Source organism: Punica granatum, chromosome 4, assembly GCF_007655135.1.
Source record: "Punica granatum isolate Tunisia-2019 chromosome 4, ASM765513v2, whole genome shotgun sequence".
Lineage (NCBI taxonomy): Eukaryota > Viridiplantae > Streptophyta > Magnoliopsida > Myrtales > Lythraceae > Punica > Punica granatum.
The window spans coordinates 8,042,482-8,054,435 of record NC_045130.1 but is presented as its reverse complement, the minus strand read 5'-3'; the positions used below and the strand labels follow the sequence as shown (position 1 = coordinate 8,054,435).

At 40.8% G+C, this 11,954-nt stretch overlaps 2 protein-coding genes across 5 annotated transcripts; both read left to right on the top strand.

The window, feature by feature from the left end:
• Positions 1 to 323: 323 nt before the first annotated feature.
• On the top strand, positions 324 to 6,112 carry LOC116205077 (dynamin-related protein 5A). Its single transcript, XM_031537536.1, has 16 exons — positions 324 to 685; positions 1,186 to 1,249; positions 1,333 to 1,440; positions 1,696 to 1,797; positions 2,074 to 2,124; positions 2,378 to 2,439; positions 3,015 to 3,105; positions 3,288 to 3,352; positions 3,510 to 3,704; positions 3,787 to 3,906; positions 4,087 to 4,157; positions 4,273 to 4,498; positions 4,908 to 4,958; positions 5,086 to 5,314; positions 5,496 to 5,635; positions 5,745 to 6,112. The coding sequence occupies exons 1-16, from the start codon at positions 557 to 559 to the stop codon at positions 5,871 to 5,873; spliced, it is 1,833 nt and encodes a 610-aa protein (XP_031393396.1). The 5' UTR covers positions 324 to 556; the 3' UTR covers positions 5,874 to 6,112.
• A 1,932-nt stretch (positions 6,113 to 8,044) lies between these two features.
• Positions 8,045 to 11,388, top strand: LOC116204758 (GDSL esterase/lipase At4g10955). Of its 4 annotated transcripts, none has more exons than XM_031537029.1 (4): positions 8,045 to 8,330; positions 8,733 to 8,858; positions 9,320 to 9,431; positions 10,097 to 11,388. In XM_031537029.1, exons 3-4 carry the CDS (start codon positions 9,355 to 9,357, stop codon positions 11,073 to 11,075), a joined length of 1,056 nt encoding a protein of 351 aa, XP_031392889.1. In that variant the 5' UTR covers positions 8,045 to 8,330; positions 8,733 to 8,858; positions 9,320 to 9,354; the 3' UTR covers positions 11,076 to 11,388. The 4 variants fall into 4 exon arrangements, with proteins under 4 accessions (XP_031392889.1, XP_031392888.1, XP_031392887.1 ...); XM_031537028.1 differs by having other exon boundaries at positions 8,046 to 8,330; positions 9,323 to 9,431; XM_031537027.1 differs by lacking the exon at positions 8,733 to 8,858 and having other exon boundaries at positions 8,046 to 8,330.
• Positions 11,389 to 11,954: the final 566 nt, after the last annotated feature.

Sequence of the window (11,954 nt, the reverse complement as noted above, 5' to 3'; positions counted from 1 at the left end):
GTTTCTAATCCAAGTCCATCATTCAAACAAGATTTGACTAATTTTACCGATGAAATTTGATGCAGCCGGTACAGTGACGAGTTTGTATTGTCCATTGTCAACAGAAGCTTTGGTAAGCAACAAGCATATGCTAACACGCCACACATCGCAACTGCATCGAATTACCATCTGCAGTGAAGTTTATTTACAGCCGCGAGTGGTCAGGCTCTTGCTCTTGTCCCTGTGCTCGATAGAAACCGGCCGTTGAACTTTCGGAAGTCTCCCGTCTGTCCCACCCCCATTAGCTCCCACTAATAAAACCTCGTTACCATGTAAAGTGATAAACCTCAATCCCATTCTCTCTCTCTCTTTCTACACATTCAAATTAAACTCAGCTCGTCTCTCTCTCTCTCTCTCTCTCTCTCTCTCTCTCTACCTCTGGCCGACCTATCGCCGTCGCAGATCTGCAGCAGAAGCCCGCAGCGGAGCCGTTTGCCGGTGAGGTCTCAGATCGATCCAGCTGGTCTGAGCCTCGGGCCATTCTCTGCCGGATCCGGTCGGCGGGTACGTCTCGGAAATGGAGAACCTGATCTCGCTCGTCAACAAAATCCAGAGAGCCTGCACTGCTCTCGGTGACCACGGCGAGGGCAGCGCCTTGCCTACCCTCTGGGACTCCTTGCCGGCGATCGCCGTCGTAGGTGGCCAGGTCAGCTCTCCCTCTCTCTCTTTCTCTCTCCGGCCCCCGCCGCCGCATCCGATTGCTTAGTATTCAACGGAACTGTCGAGCTGCGTTTACTTCGATTGACTCGAGGGAGACTCCTTGTTTTCCGGACGGTCTTCTTCTTGGTAATCGTTTGATTTAACGAGCTGCTGAGCAGGTTGCTCGTCCGAGTTGTATCGATGCACTGGCGGTTCTGTTATTATATCTCTGCTTCACTTTGTTTGAGATCTGGATATTATTCTTCTGAGTTCTACTAGTGCAATTTTTCTTTGAAATTCATTCAGCCCTACAATATCTTAGGATGTCTATGTGAAACGATTTCACGATCTTCTGTGGATCCTCGATCTTGATGAGTAACTCATGTTCATTTCTTTGATCGCAGATTTGTGTGCTTAAGAACTAGCCACCGTCTTTCTCCATTTCTGGGTTTTGCAGAAATGTATATGCAATGGTCTAATTTATTAAACCAACTTTGTTATGTGCAGAGTTCAGGGAAATCATCGGTGTTGGAGAGTGTGGTTGGCAAGGATTTCTTACCTCGTGGCTCCGGTGATTAACTGCACATATCCTTCTCAAATTGTTTGATAAGTACTTACTCAAGTATCGGAAAATGACATGCTAAAAATGTGCAGGTATTGTTACGCGGCGTCCTCTCGTCTTGCAGCTGCATAAGCTCGAAGAAGGCAGCAGAGAATATGCGGAATTTCTCCACCTGCCTCGGAAGAGATTCACTGATTTTGGTAGCTTCTTTTTCCTTGTTAGGAACTTTCGCTTTCGATTCGCCTTTGAGGTTTGTGTTTGTTTGAGCCACAGGGTATAGTTTATATCAAATGAATTGTAAAAGTGATCAACAGAGTCCTCACGTCTGCATCTGCACTTACATGCATGTGAAACAGAATTGTTTCTCTTGTTCAATAATACCATGCTTTATGATAATTTGAGATTGGTCACATGTTCAATTCTGTAAAGGCTAACGTCAACTATTGTTTGTGAAGCTGCTGTGAGGAAGGAGATTTCAGATGAAACTGATAGAGAGACTGGGCGCACTAAACAAATCTCAAGTGTCCCGATTCATCTCAGTATATATTCACCTAATGGTATGTTTAACATTTTGGGCGTTTCTTTTACTGATCTTCTTGTAATAACATTTTGTGTCTGCCATGAGATTTTCATCCTTCCTTACTGCTGTTCTTGCCTTTTTCATTCCCCCCCCCCCCCCTTTCAAAACCTAATATTCCTTTAGTTCATTGTCTTTAGCTTATGTCATGATGGCCATGCATCATTTAGATACCATTTCCTGTTACATTATAATTATTAGTGTGTTTCTTACTTTTAGTGGGTTTCGAGTATTTATGGCTTTTATGGTTTCGCAGTTGTCAACTTGACTCTGATCGATCTTCCTGGGCTCACAAAGGTAGCTGTTGGTAAGTCACATTCTCTTCAGTTTTATTGAGCAAATCATTTGCCTTTGTTTTGTATTGCTCGCCCTGCTTGCAATTTGTTAGAGGCCCTAAAATCAGAACTGAGATGATAGTGGGTTAATTAATTTGGTTATGCACCCATGTGATATATGCATGTCACTTCTTATCTGTGTTACTTTGAAAGGACCTCCTTCTTTTTCATATCTATATTTGAACATTGATTTTTATACTGATGACGGATATGTGAACATTACAGAGGGTCAACCAGACAGCATTGTGCAAGACATTGAAAATATGGTCCGCTCCTACATTGAGAAGGTATTATCTATCACAAACTTTATACAGTGTTTAGCCTTTGTTTGCAGCATAGTTGGTTTCTTTTTGTTGATAATTTATGAACTCTTCCTTGTAAGGAAACTTATAATCTGCAAGTTTCATACATATCTATTCTTCCAATGGACAATCTGCATAATGTTTCTATAAATTATGTCAACCATCTCTTGGGACCATCTGTAGAGTGTAAGAAACGGCTTCAAATCCATAATTTCCATTTGATGTTTCTTTTTTATTATTGGCTCATGTATGAAGCTCTCAGTTGCTTCCTTTTACTCTGTGCCAATCCCTTTTAATGAGGCCAAAGAATTAATCACACAGCTATAGCGGTATATATCTTATTCCATGTATGCCTTTGCTTTTATTTGATGCTGTCTTTGTGATTTTTTGTTTTTTGTTTTTTTTCTTTGAGTCTGTATGCTTCACCAAGTCCATTCTATTCAGGCTTCACTTGCATATATTTTTGAGAAACACCATATCCTTGGTTAATAGTTGCTCCACCAGATTAATATGAAAAGACTGCATCTAACAGAGAAAGGGTTTCTGAATCTTCTGTGCAGCCCAACTGTATTATTTTAGCAATTTCACCGGCCAACCAAGATCTTGCTACTTCTGATGCAATTAAGATTTCGAGAGAAGTTGATCCTACCGGTAACCTTCACACTTCTCAACAAAAATATTTCTTTGCCTTCAATCTGATTACTTATTTCTATACATCAAATTTGTCCTTGTACATTGAAAGGAGATCATGCTGGTGCATTTAATATGTTGGACCCTCAGTACTTAAGCCAGAATTGACCTCTTACAAGATATTTGATGAACTCAATTTTCAGGGGAGAGGACATTTGGAGTCTTAACGAAGATTGATCTGATGGATAAGGGTACTGATGCGGTTGATGTAAGTTTCATATAGTTTGAGGCTCTAGTTGAGAAGGAGTTAAATAAAAATGTGATGGTATTGCTTTTTATGCTTGTTTCTTGTTGTATTTGATTTTCAAATTGCACTTGCATATAATTAGCAGATCTAATCTGGATTAATCCCCTTGGGCTCTCAGATATTAGAAGGGAAAGCTTACCGGCTTAAGTATCCCTGGATTGGTGTTGTAAATCGATCACAAGCTGATATCAATAAGAATGTTGACATGATTGCTGCTCGCCGAAGGGAGCGTGAATATTTTTCTAGCACCCCTGAATACAAGCATCTCGCTCACAGAATGGGTTCTGAGCATCTGGCAAAGATGATGTCTAAGGTAAGCAAACAAATTTCTCTTACTGAATTATTTTACTTCTTTTTCATCGTGGTTGTTTACTGACATGTTAATAATATTACAGCATCTGGAGAATGTTATCAAATCAAAGATTCCAGGCATCCAGTCCCTTATTAACAAGACGATAATTGAAATTGAAACTGAACTTAGCAGGCTGGGAAAACCTATCGCCACAGATGCAGGAGTAAGTCTTCTTAGTTATAGCTATTTGATTCCATATATTACTTGGGATTCCATTGCTTATTGCATTCTCTGCCTGCTAATCCGGTTAATGGCTCTCAATGTTGGTGCTTTTTACTTTTTGGGGTGAAACTCTATTCAACTGCTGCTAGAAAGCTGCTGATCAGTGGTCTACTTAATGCAGGGAAAGCTGTACATGATCATGGAAATTTGCCGGCTTTTCGATCAAAATTACAAAGAACATTTGGATGGCGTGTATGTGACAGGATTCTTCATAAGTCTCTAGTCCTGCTTGTTTGGGAATTGCCTTTTCATGTATATGTTCTCTTCCATTGAGAGATTGTTCTTATGCACATGTTTAATTCTGCAGGCGCTCTGGAGGTGACAAGATATATTACGTTTTCGATAATCAGCTTCCTGCTGCTCTCAAGCGGTTGCAGTTTGACAAGCAACTTGCAATGGAAAACATAAGGAAGCTTATCACTGAAGCTGATGGATATCAGCCTCATTTGATAGCTCCTGAGCAAGGATATCGCCGTCTTATTGAGTCTACTTTGGTGACAATTAGAGGTCCTGCTGAGGCTGCTGTTGATGCGGTATGCTTGACAATTTTAGCGGAAGTTCTTATATAACATGCACGAATTGAATTTAGTGACCATCCATGGGCATATATTCTATTTCACAGAAATAATCACCAAAATAACCTATCCTCTTATCTCTTTCAATGTAAGTTACCAGTCTGAAGAACTTCTCTTACCGAAATGATCATATGGACTTATTGAGGGAGAACACATATCCAGCATAGTCATCTCTCCTGTTGATACGACTGCTTCTTTGCAATGAATATTCTGCTTTCCTAGTTACATTTAGCAATTAACGGTTCACCATTAGCTTACCTACACTATTATGTGTGGGACTTTTAGTGAATAGTTATAGTTTTATTTGGCATTAGATATACATGAATAATGCTGTTGTAACAGTTGGTTGACGTTTTTCTGATTACAGGTTCATGCTCTACTGAAGGAATTAGTGCACAAGGCAGTCAGTGAGACTCCAGTATGTTACTTTCCCAAACTTTCTTAATCTGATTCATCCCTACTGTACTTTGCTGCTGATATGAAAAGCGGCTTTGCAATGTATGTATTTCTTAGATTTGTCACTTAACACTTCAGTTGTTGTGCAGGAGCTAAAACAATATCCTGCCCTCAGAGTAGAAGTCGGAAACGCTGCTATTGAATCACTCGAACGAATGAGGGAAGAGAGCAAGAAAGCTACACTGCAGCTAGTCGACATGGAATGTGGTTACCTGACGGTTGACTTCTTCCGGAAGCTTCCTCAGGACATCGAGAAGGGTGGCAACCCTACGCACTCACTTTTTGACCGATATAATGACGGTTATCTCAGGCGAATTGGTGAGTCAATCAACTGATTACCCTCTATTTCACTAATTTGAGTGGATTCCAGCAGCTGAGAAAGAACCATTTCAGATCTGCAATTTCTCCAGTCTTCTGTTTAGCTAATAAAATGTTGAAGTGCAAATGACACTGAAGTCCATCGACTAGGAGCCTGATGCTAAATTTGACATATGAACAGGATCAACGGTTTTGTCTTATGTGAACATGGTTTGTGCGGGTCTTCGGAACTCTATTCCGAAGTCCATTGTCTACTGTCAAGTTCGTGAAGCCAAAAGGAGCCTGCTTGACCATTTCTTCACCGAGCTGGGGAAAATGGATGTAAGAAAATGAAATCTCTTTTCATCCTGCAACATTTCATTCCGTTTCACCTTCTCGTTCTTCATTTACATCAAAGCGCTCAATTCTGCTGGCTTATAATTTCCTGCAGCAAAAGTATCTCTCCTCGCTATTGAATGAGGACCCTGCAATCATGGAGCGGCGGTCCCAGCTCGCAAAGAGGCTGGAACTGTACAGGAGTGCACAAGCAGAGATCGATAATGTTGCTTGGTCCAAGTAGCCTCTTTATATTATAGGAGCTTAAGGTGGAAAGGAGTCGTGATTCTTTCATTCATGAGCAGCCGGGAGTGAGAGATTTCTTATGTTCATGAATTTGTGAGTTGTATGCATACGAAGTGAAGCGACCATTTATTCCTGTTTGGGGTCAATTATGGGCACCGTAAATGATGATATACACGTGATCAGTTCTGCTAGCATTTGCGGTACAAGAACGTGACATAAATATGCCTTCTGATCAAACCGATGTTTTTATTTTTATTTTTTGCTAATTCGGGGTGTCCGGGCTTCACCCGATTAATCTCCGAGGCTCTGTGAACTTTCGGCGGCGCACAGAGCGGGTAATTATGTCAAAGGCGTTTCGGCGACCCCAAGGGAATTCGAAACCGGGATCGAGTGCAAGTTTAGGCGCACTTTAATTACTAGATTAAATCCCTTGGGGTTTTGATCAAACCAGTGTTACTGTATTCAGTCCATCATTCTAATTTTTGCATATATATGGATGCTTGCAACTATCCTACGAGCCAAGTGCTACTTTCATACCGAGAACAGAAAGCTTCTTCTGGCATTTCAATGCCGAAGAATCCAAATTGTTCCTCACGCAATGTCCGTTGAGGAGGATACGCTTTACCGGTCCAACGTGTGAAGAGCTGTCCAGCAGAAAGCACGGCATGCAAAGTTGACAGAACTTCATCACAACCGAAATGCCCCGTAGCAATGCTTGCTTGATTGCAGGCTTGCATGCGCTGTGATTTTTGAGCATATTCGCGAAGTCCATAGTCTCTTATCCCTAGCGAAGTAAAGTGAGCGGCACCGGACTGAAACCGTTTGAAAAACTACCTGGTACTTTTAGGGCAACTTGAGATGCTATGGAGTATCTTTGGAGACAAAGTGAATAACAAGATTCATGTACGGTTAGAACTCTTCTTAGGATAAAGAGATAAATGTAATTTAGGTAAGTGAGCTACCAAATTTAGGATTTCAGTCCCTATCTATTAAAAGAAAAAAGAAAAAGAAAAAGAAAAGGGATTTCAGTCCCCGTCCTTCAGGTTGGATATATGAGTAAGTCTTACTTCCAAAGATTGACAACTAAAGGGATAAGACGGTAACCATAAAATCCACCAAGTTCAAAATCTCCACGAGTTAGGTCGCAAGAATTTATTACTGAGATCTAAAGTGAAGATGACTTGTTTTTTTACTTGTCTGAGAATACGAATTAGTCGAAGTGTGCGCAAACTAGTCCGTAACGTCATACAATTTCTGAAAAGAAAGTAAAAGATATAGAGAACCACCGGGCCAATTACATCCGGAATATGCATATTGAGGGGAAAAATATATAGAGGAAAAGACCGTATATTGACATGGGTAGAGTATTACAGTCGTTGGATTGATCCTAATTTGTAAAATCTAAATTGATTGGATACTACAAGCTTTCTAATCCTCTATATTTCTTGTTTTCTTATCTCAAGGAAAAAGCAAGGGTTAAAGATGGACAGAAAATGTAAAAACTTGGCTAGACCATTCTATAGTATAGGTTATCAACCAACCGTAATAATCACAGAAAAAAAAAAGCTTAAATAATTTATCTCATAATGATATAAATGAAAAAAGAAAATCAACAAAATCATCACAATTAGCAACAATCATGGTAAAACATTGTCACAATTTACTCGTTTGCTTACAACACATGACGAGAATATAATCATACAAGTATTTGTTATAATTATGTTTCTTGGAAAGTGCATTCTCCAAAAGTGTAAGTAGAAAATACATCACCAAAAATTTATGATTATATTACTCTGCACTCATATTAAGTTTGCCGTGGATACGATGAGTAATTTTATAAGTAGAACTGAAAATGACCGTAGATAACATGTTTTTCTTTTTCAGACAACAAAATTGAATATTCGCATATATATATATATATTTATTTTTATATTTTGCTCATTACATATTTATTATTTATTTATTTATGGACAGTATTATTAGTAGGGAAGGTCAATTTCATTCAGGGGCGTTTGGCTCGAGTACTATTACGAAAAAAAAAGTTTTAACTATGAAATAAAATTTTTACTCGAGTAAATAATTAGGACGATTAACTTTTATAATTTTTATAAATAAATGTCCTAAAAATACTATGTGAAGTTGACGGAGGAACAAACCCCGTCACTTGTATAATATTAAGCGTCGCCTTCCGCTGTCCATTCAGGTCTCAACCGTCGGCTGGAAAGAGAACCTTGAGTTTCTGCCGGAGGACGTTTCAGCTGTTCCTCTGCTGTCCTGTTCGCCGGTGATCTCCTGGTTGGGAGAGACGAGAGAAGCCTCTCTGTCGGCAACGGCAATCGCCATTCCTCTTCCTCCACCCCACCAAATCTATCAACTCAAAAACCACCGAACAACTGTCCGTCTCGCATTTCTTCATCAGATCCACCATTCCTCCGGCGAAAATCCCTCCGTCAAGGTTCGTCCTTTGCCTCTCTTTCTTTCTTTGTTTTCTTTTGGGTTTGTTGTTTGAATGGCCCATCTATCTTGAGGTCATCTGTCATTTTAATTCCTGATTTTGCATCAATTCGAGCGGCGGAGCTTCTTGATTCGGCAATGCGGATGTCCCCTTGTTTCATTTTCGATTAGGTCATCCTGTGCAGGCTTGAATTGACTATTGTGTATTAGCTCCATTGTTTTCCTATGATGCATTCGATAGGATTTTTTCTGGGCATTTTATTATTCAATTTTTTAATGAGCTTCCGTTTGTTTGGTTGTTAGTTCTCTCATTCTCTACCTGCTCCAAGCTTTTCTCACTATATAACAATGTGGAAAGAGACAAAGTTCTTCTTTACGGACGATTTGATTACCATCGGTACAGGACAGGAAGTAGGATCACGGTTGTTTCACAAAACCTGAAATGAGGGAGTACGTGGAAATGTAACCGTGTTCAACAAACTTTTGCCAGTAACGGAGAGCAAGTAGGATGAGTTTGTCTGGTCATCGGGTTAGTGGATAATTGCCCCTTTAGCTATCATAAGGCATGCAATTTCGGCTTTCTAGATGGTTGCCTTATGGAGGAGATTGGGTTTTCTCATGCGGCAGTAAGATTGAGTTGCTTTCAAGTAAAATGCCAAGTTAGACTGAAATGGGATTCAAGATTCGGGTTTGAGTGGATTATAATTTTGCATGGCTTTTTTCGACTAATAAAGCTAGTCTGAAGAAGTCGCCTGCTATATAAGAGGAACTGCAGGCATGGGGTTGAAATGTGCCAGAAGAGGGAAGAGAGGGTTGACACTTTTGTTCAATTGAAGCTTTGGGGGGAATTCTGGAGCGAAATTTCTTTTTTTTTTTCCCCTCATTTTCTTAAATACTTCATCACTAATGGTGTAACAGAAAGATATCCATTTCAGTCATTTTCTCCTATTTTTGTCCTGTTTCATCACTTACTGCACTTTGCGTTCTCAGCAGAGTGCCAGACTTGTATTGAAGTGAAGGATATCATGAGCCTTGCAGTCCTAATCTCTGAGAGGGAGCAGTTTGATCTTTCAGGACCTCTAGACCTGACGTCTGTGGACTGGTAAGACCTTTCGGGCCTTTTAATACGCATTTACCTTCTTCTGAAGTTAAAGTGATCTCAAGGTATCTGTTGCTTCAATTCTCTGCTTGTCTATATCTTTGTCTCTGGACAGATTATCTGGGATAGAAACATATGTAGTACTCTTTTGGCCTGTGGGAGTGGGGAATTTTTATAGTCAGCCATAATATTCATCATGTTCGAGAAGGTGGCTCTTGCTTCAATTCTTTTTATAGTCAGCCATAATATTCCTTGGTTTGTTAATGGGCAATGTATATTGTGGTCTCAGAGTAGGAAATTTTGTCATGCTCTGTTGAACCCTCTTATTACTATTTTTTCTAATCTGTTTCAGGATTACCAATCGACTTTTCTGCAAGGCTGCTTATAAAAGAAAACCATTTTTTTTTCGAATATACTAGAGAATCTCCTATTGAATGAAAGGTTCAACCAATTAAGCAGAGTCAGATGTGATTTTACCGATGCCAATGCCTGAAGTGGGCTTTTAACACACAGCTGATTTAACTTCCGGAGCCTTTCTCAATGATTCATATTCTCTTTACATGAACCTATAGATTCTGTTTCTTATTCTAAATTGTTGGAAAACTGAGTTTAGCTTTCCCGTTATTAAACACTTCTGAGGCAAGTCATATTTTGGTGATATCTGCTAGGAATGATCCACATCACAGAAGGTCTGTTGCGGCCTGCTTAGTACAGGGCGTGTACATACTTGAGCGGGATCGCCAGGAGAAGCGAGAGGGGCCCCATGCCCTGGCCCCACCATGGTGGGAGTTCTTCCAATTCAAGCTTGTCCGTCCTCTCATAGATGATATTGACTGCTCCATTTTCGGCGCCATCTATGAATACAGCAAATCTCCAACATCTCCTTCCGACCCTCTATGGAACTCTCCACAGTATGTTATTGCTTTTCGAGGCACAGTAACCAAGAAGGACTCAATCTCCCAAGACATTTTGTTGGATCTACACTTTGTACAGAACAAACTTCACCAGGCGTCCCGAGCTGAGGCTGCCACACAAGCGGTCCGCTGCATCGTTGCAGCATCTGGCCCATCTAGGGTTTGGTTAGCAGGCCATTCCTTGGGCTCGGCCATTGCGATGATAACGGGCAAGAACATGGCCAAGTCCGGTGTGTTGCTGGAGTCCTTTCTATTCAACCCACCCTACTTCTCCGTGCCGATTGAGCGGATAAAGAACCAAAAGGTCAAATACGGGATTCGTTTCGCTAGCAGCTTGATCACTGCAGGCCTTTCTCTCGCCGTGAAGGGCCCACCACTATCGGGCACCCGATCACTGGAGGACCCATTTGCCGCTTTGGCTGCATGGGTCCCAAACCTATTTGTGAACCGAGACGACCACATCTGCGCAGAGTATGTTGGTTACTTCGAGCACCGGAAAAAGATGGAGCAGATTGGTGCAGGTGCCATAGAAAGGTTAGCATCGCAGCATTCAATGGGGACCCTCATAATGAACGCAAAGGGGAACCGTGAGGCAGAGGCACTCCACCTGATACCATCAGCCAATCTGACGGTCAATACAAGCCCATCCGAGGATTTTAAGGCTGCTCACGGGATCCATCAATGGTGGAGGCTCGACCTTGATCTGCAGTCCAAGCTTTACATGTACAGTTGACATTATCACGGTATGGTTTGTGATGGTTTCTTCGCACTGCACTCGCACTCATGTTGTTGCTGTGTTTCTGGGATCAGTTGCTATTTGATAACTGAACTGCCACTACTGGTTATCTAATTATTGCCACCTTCAGCTCATTGATGTGAACCTCTTCACATAGTCTCCAGATTCACCGTCCATTTTCCTGACTTGAAGCCTTCAGATAAATGGAACCATTGGAATCTCTACATACGGAATCAACCGTGGCATCATTATTAATCTTTGAGGATAACAGGGAACTTAAGGTTAGACTGAAAAAGAAAAACTTTTGTTACATATTCGTATGTTTCGAGGATTCCGAGTTGAAGACATATCTTCTAATTGTCGGAAGGATTTTAAACTGGTTACCTCATTGCATTTCCTATACAATTGCATTTTAACCGCTACTAAATCCTTCCATCGATCTTATTCCAAGATGTTCACATGCATAAAATATAGTGGCATCAAGCTTAGGAAAAGTAATTCAGTCAATATATTGAGGAGTATCAAGCCCACGTAGACACCCGATGATTCCGACACAAGCGCGCAGGTGGTCCAAACTTGAATCCACACCAAAAGTGGCGCGTCGCCGGTCGCCGGTCCGATCCTTCTCGGCAAATAATATGTTTGTTTTGTTCTTTAGTCTTCTCCAATAAGCATTTTTGTTGTTTGAAGCAAGCCGCCGATGGCGGAGGGACAGCATAACGGATTTCTTGCACTCCAATTATCCTCGGTCGGAATCAAACCGAAGCAAAATTCTTCTCATTGCAGTTATATTTTCCACTTTTGTCATCATTAGTCATCCTTAATTTTTGGCTTTTCTTCATTCTACTTTAAATTAATTTACTTCTTTTTTATTTA

Coding starts and splice junctions, on each gene's coding strand:
- LOC116205077 (XM_031537536.1), top strand. CDS start 557: ATGGAGAACCTGATCTCGCTCGTCAACAAAATCCAGAGAGCCTGCACT. Junction 2,125..2,377: donor GCTCACAAAGGTAGCTGTTG/GTAAGTCACATT, acceptor TGAACATTACAG/AGGGTCAACCAGACAGCATT. Junction 4,158..4,272: donor AAAGAACATTTGGATGGCGT/GTATGTGACAGG, acceptor TTAATTCTGCAG/GCGCTCTGGAGGTGACAAGA.
- LOC116204758 (XM_031537029.1), top strand. CDS start 9,355: ATGAGCCTTGCAGTCCTAATCTCTGAGAGGGAGCAGTTTGATCTTTCA. Junction 9,432..10,096: donor GACCTGACGTCTGTGGACTG/GTAAGACCTTTC, acceptor GATATCTGCTAG/GAATGATCCACATCACAGAA.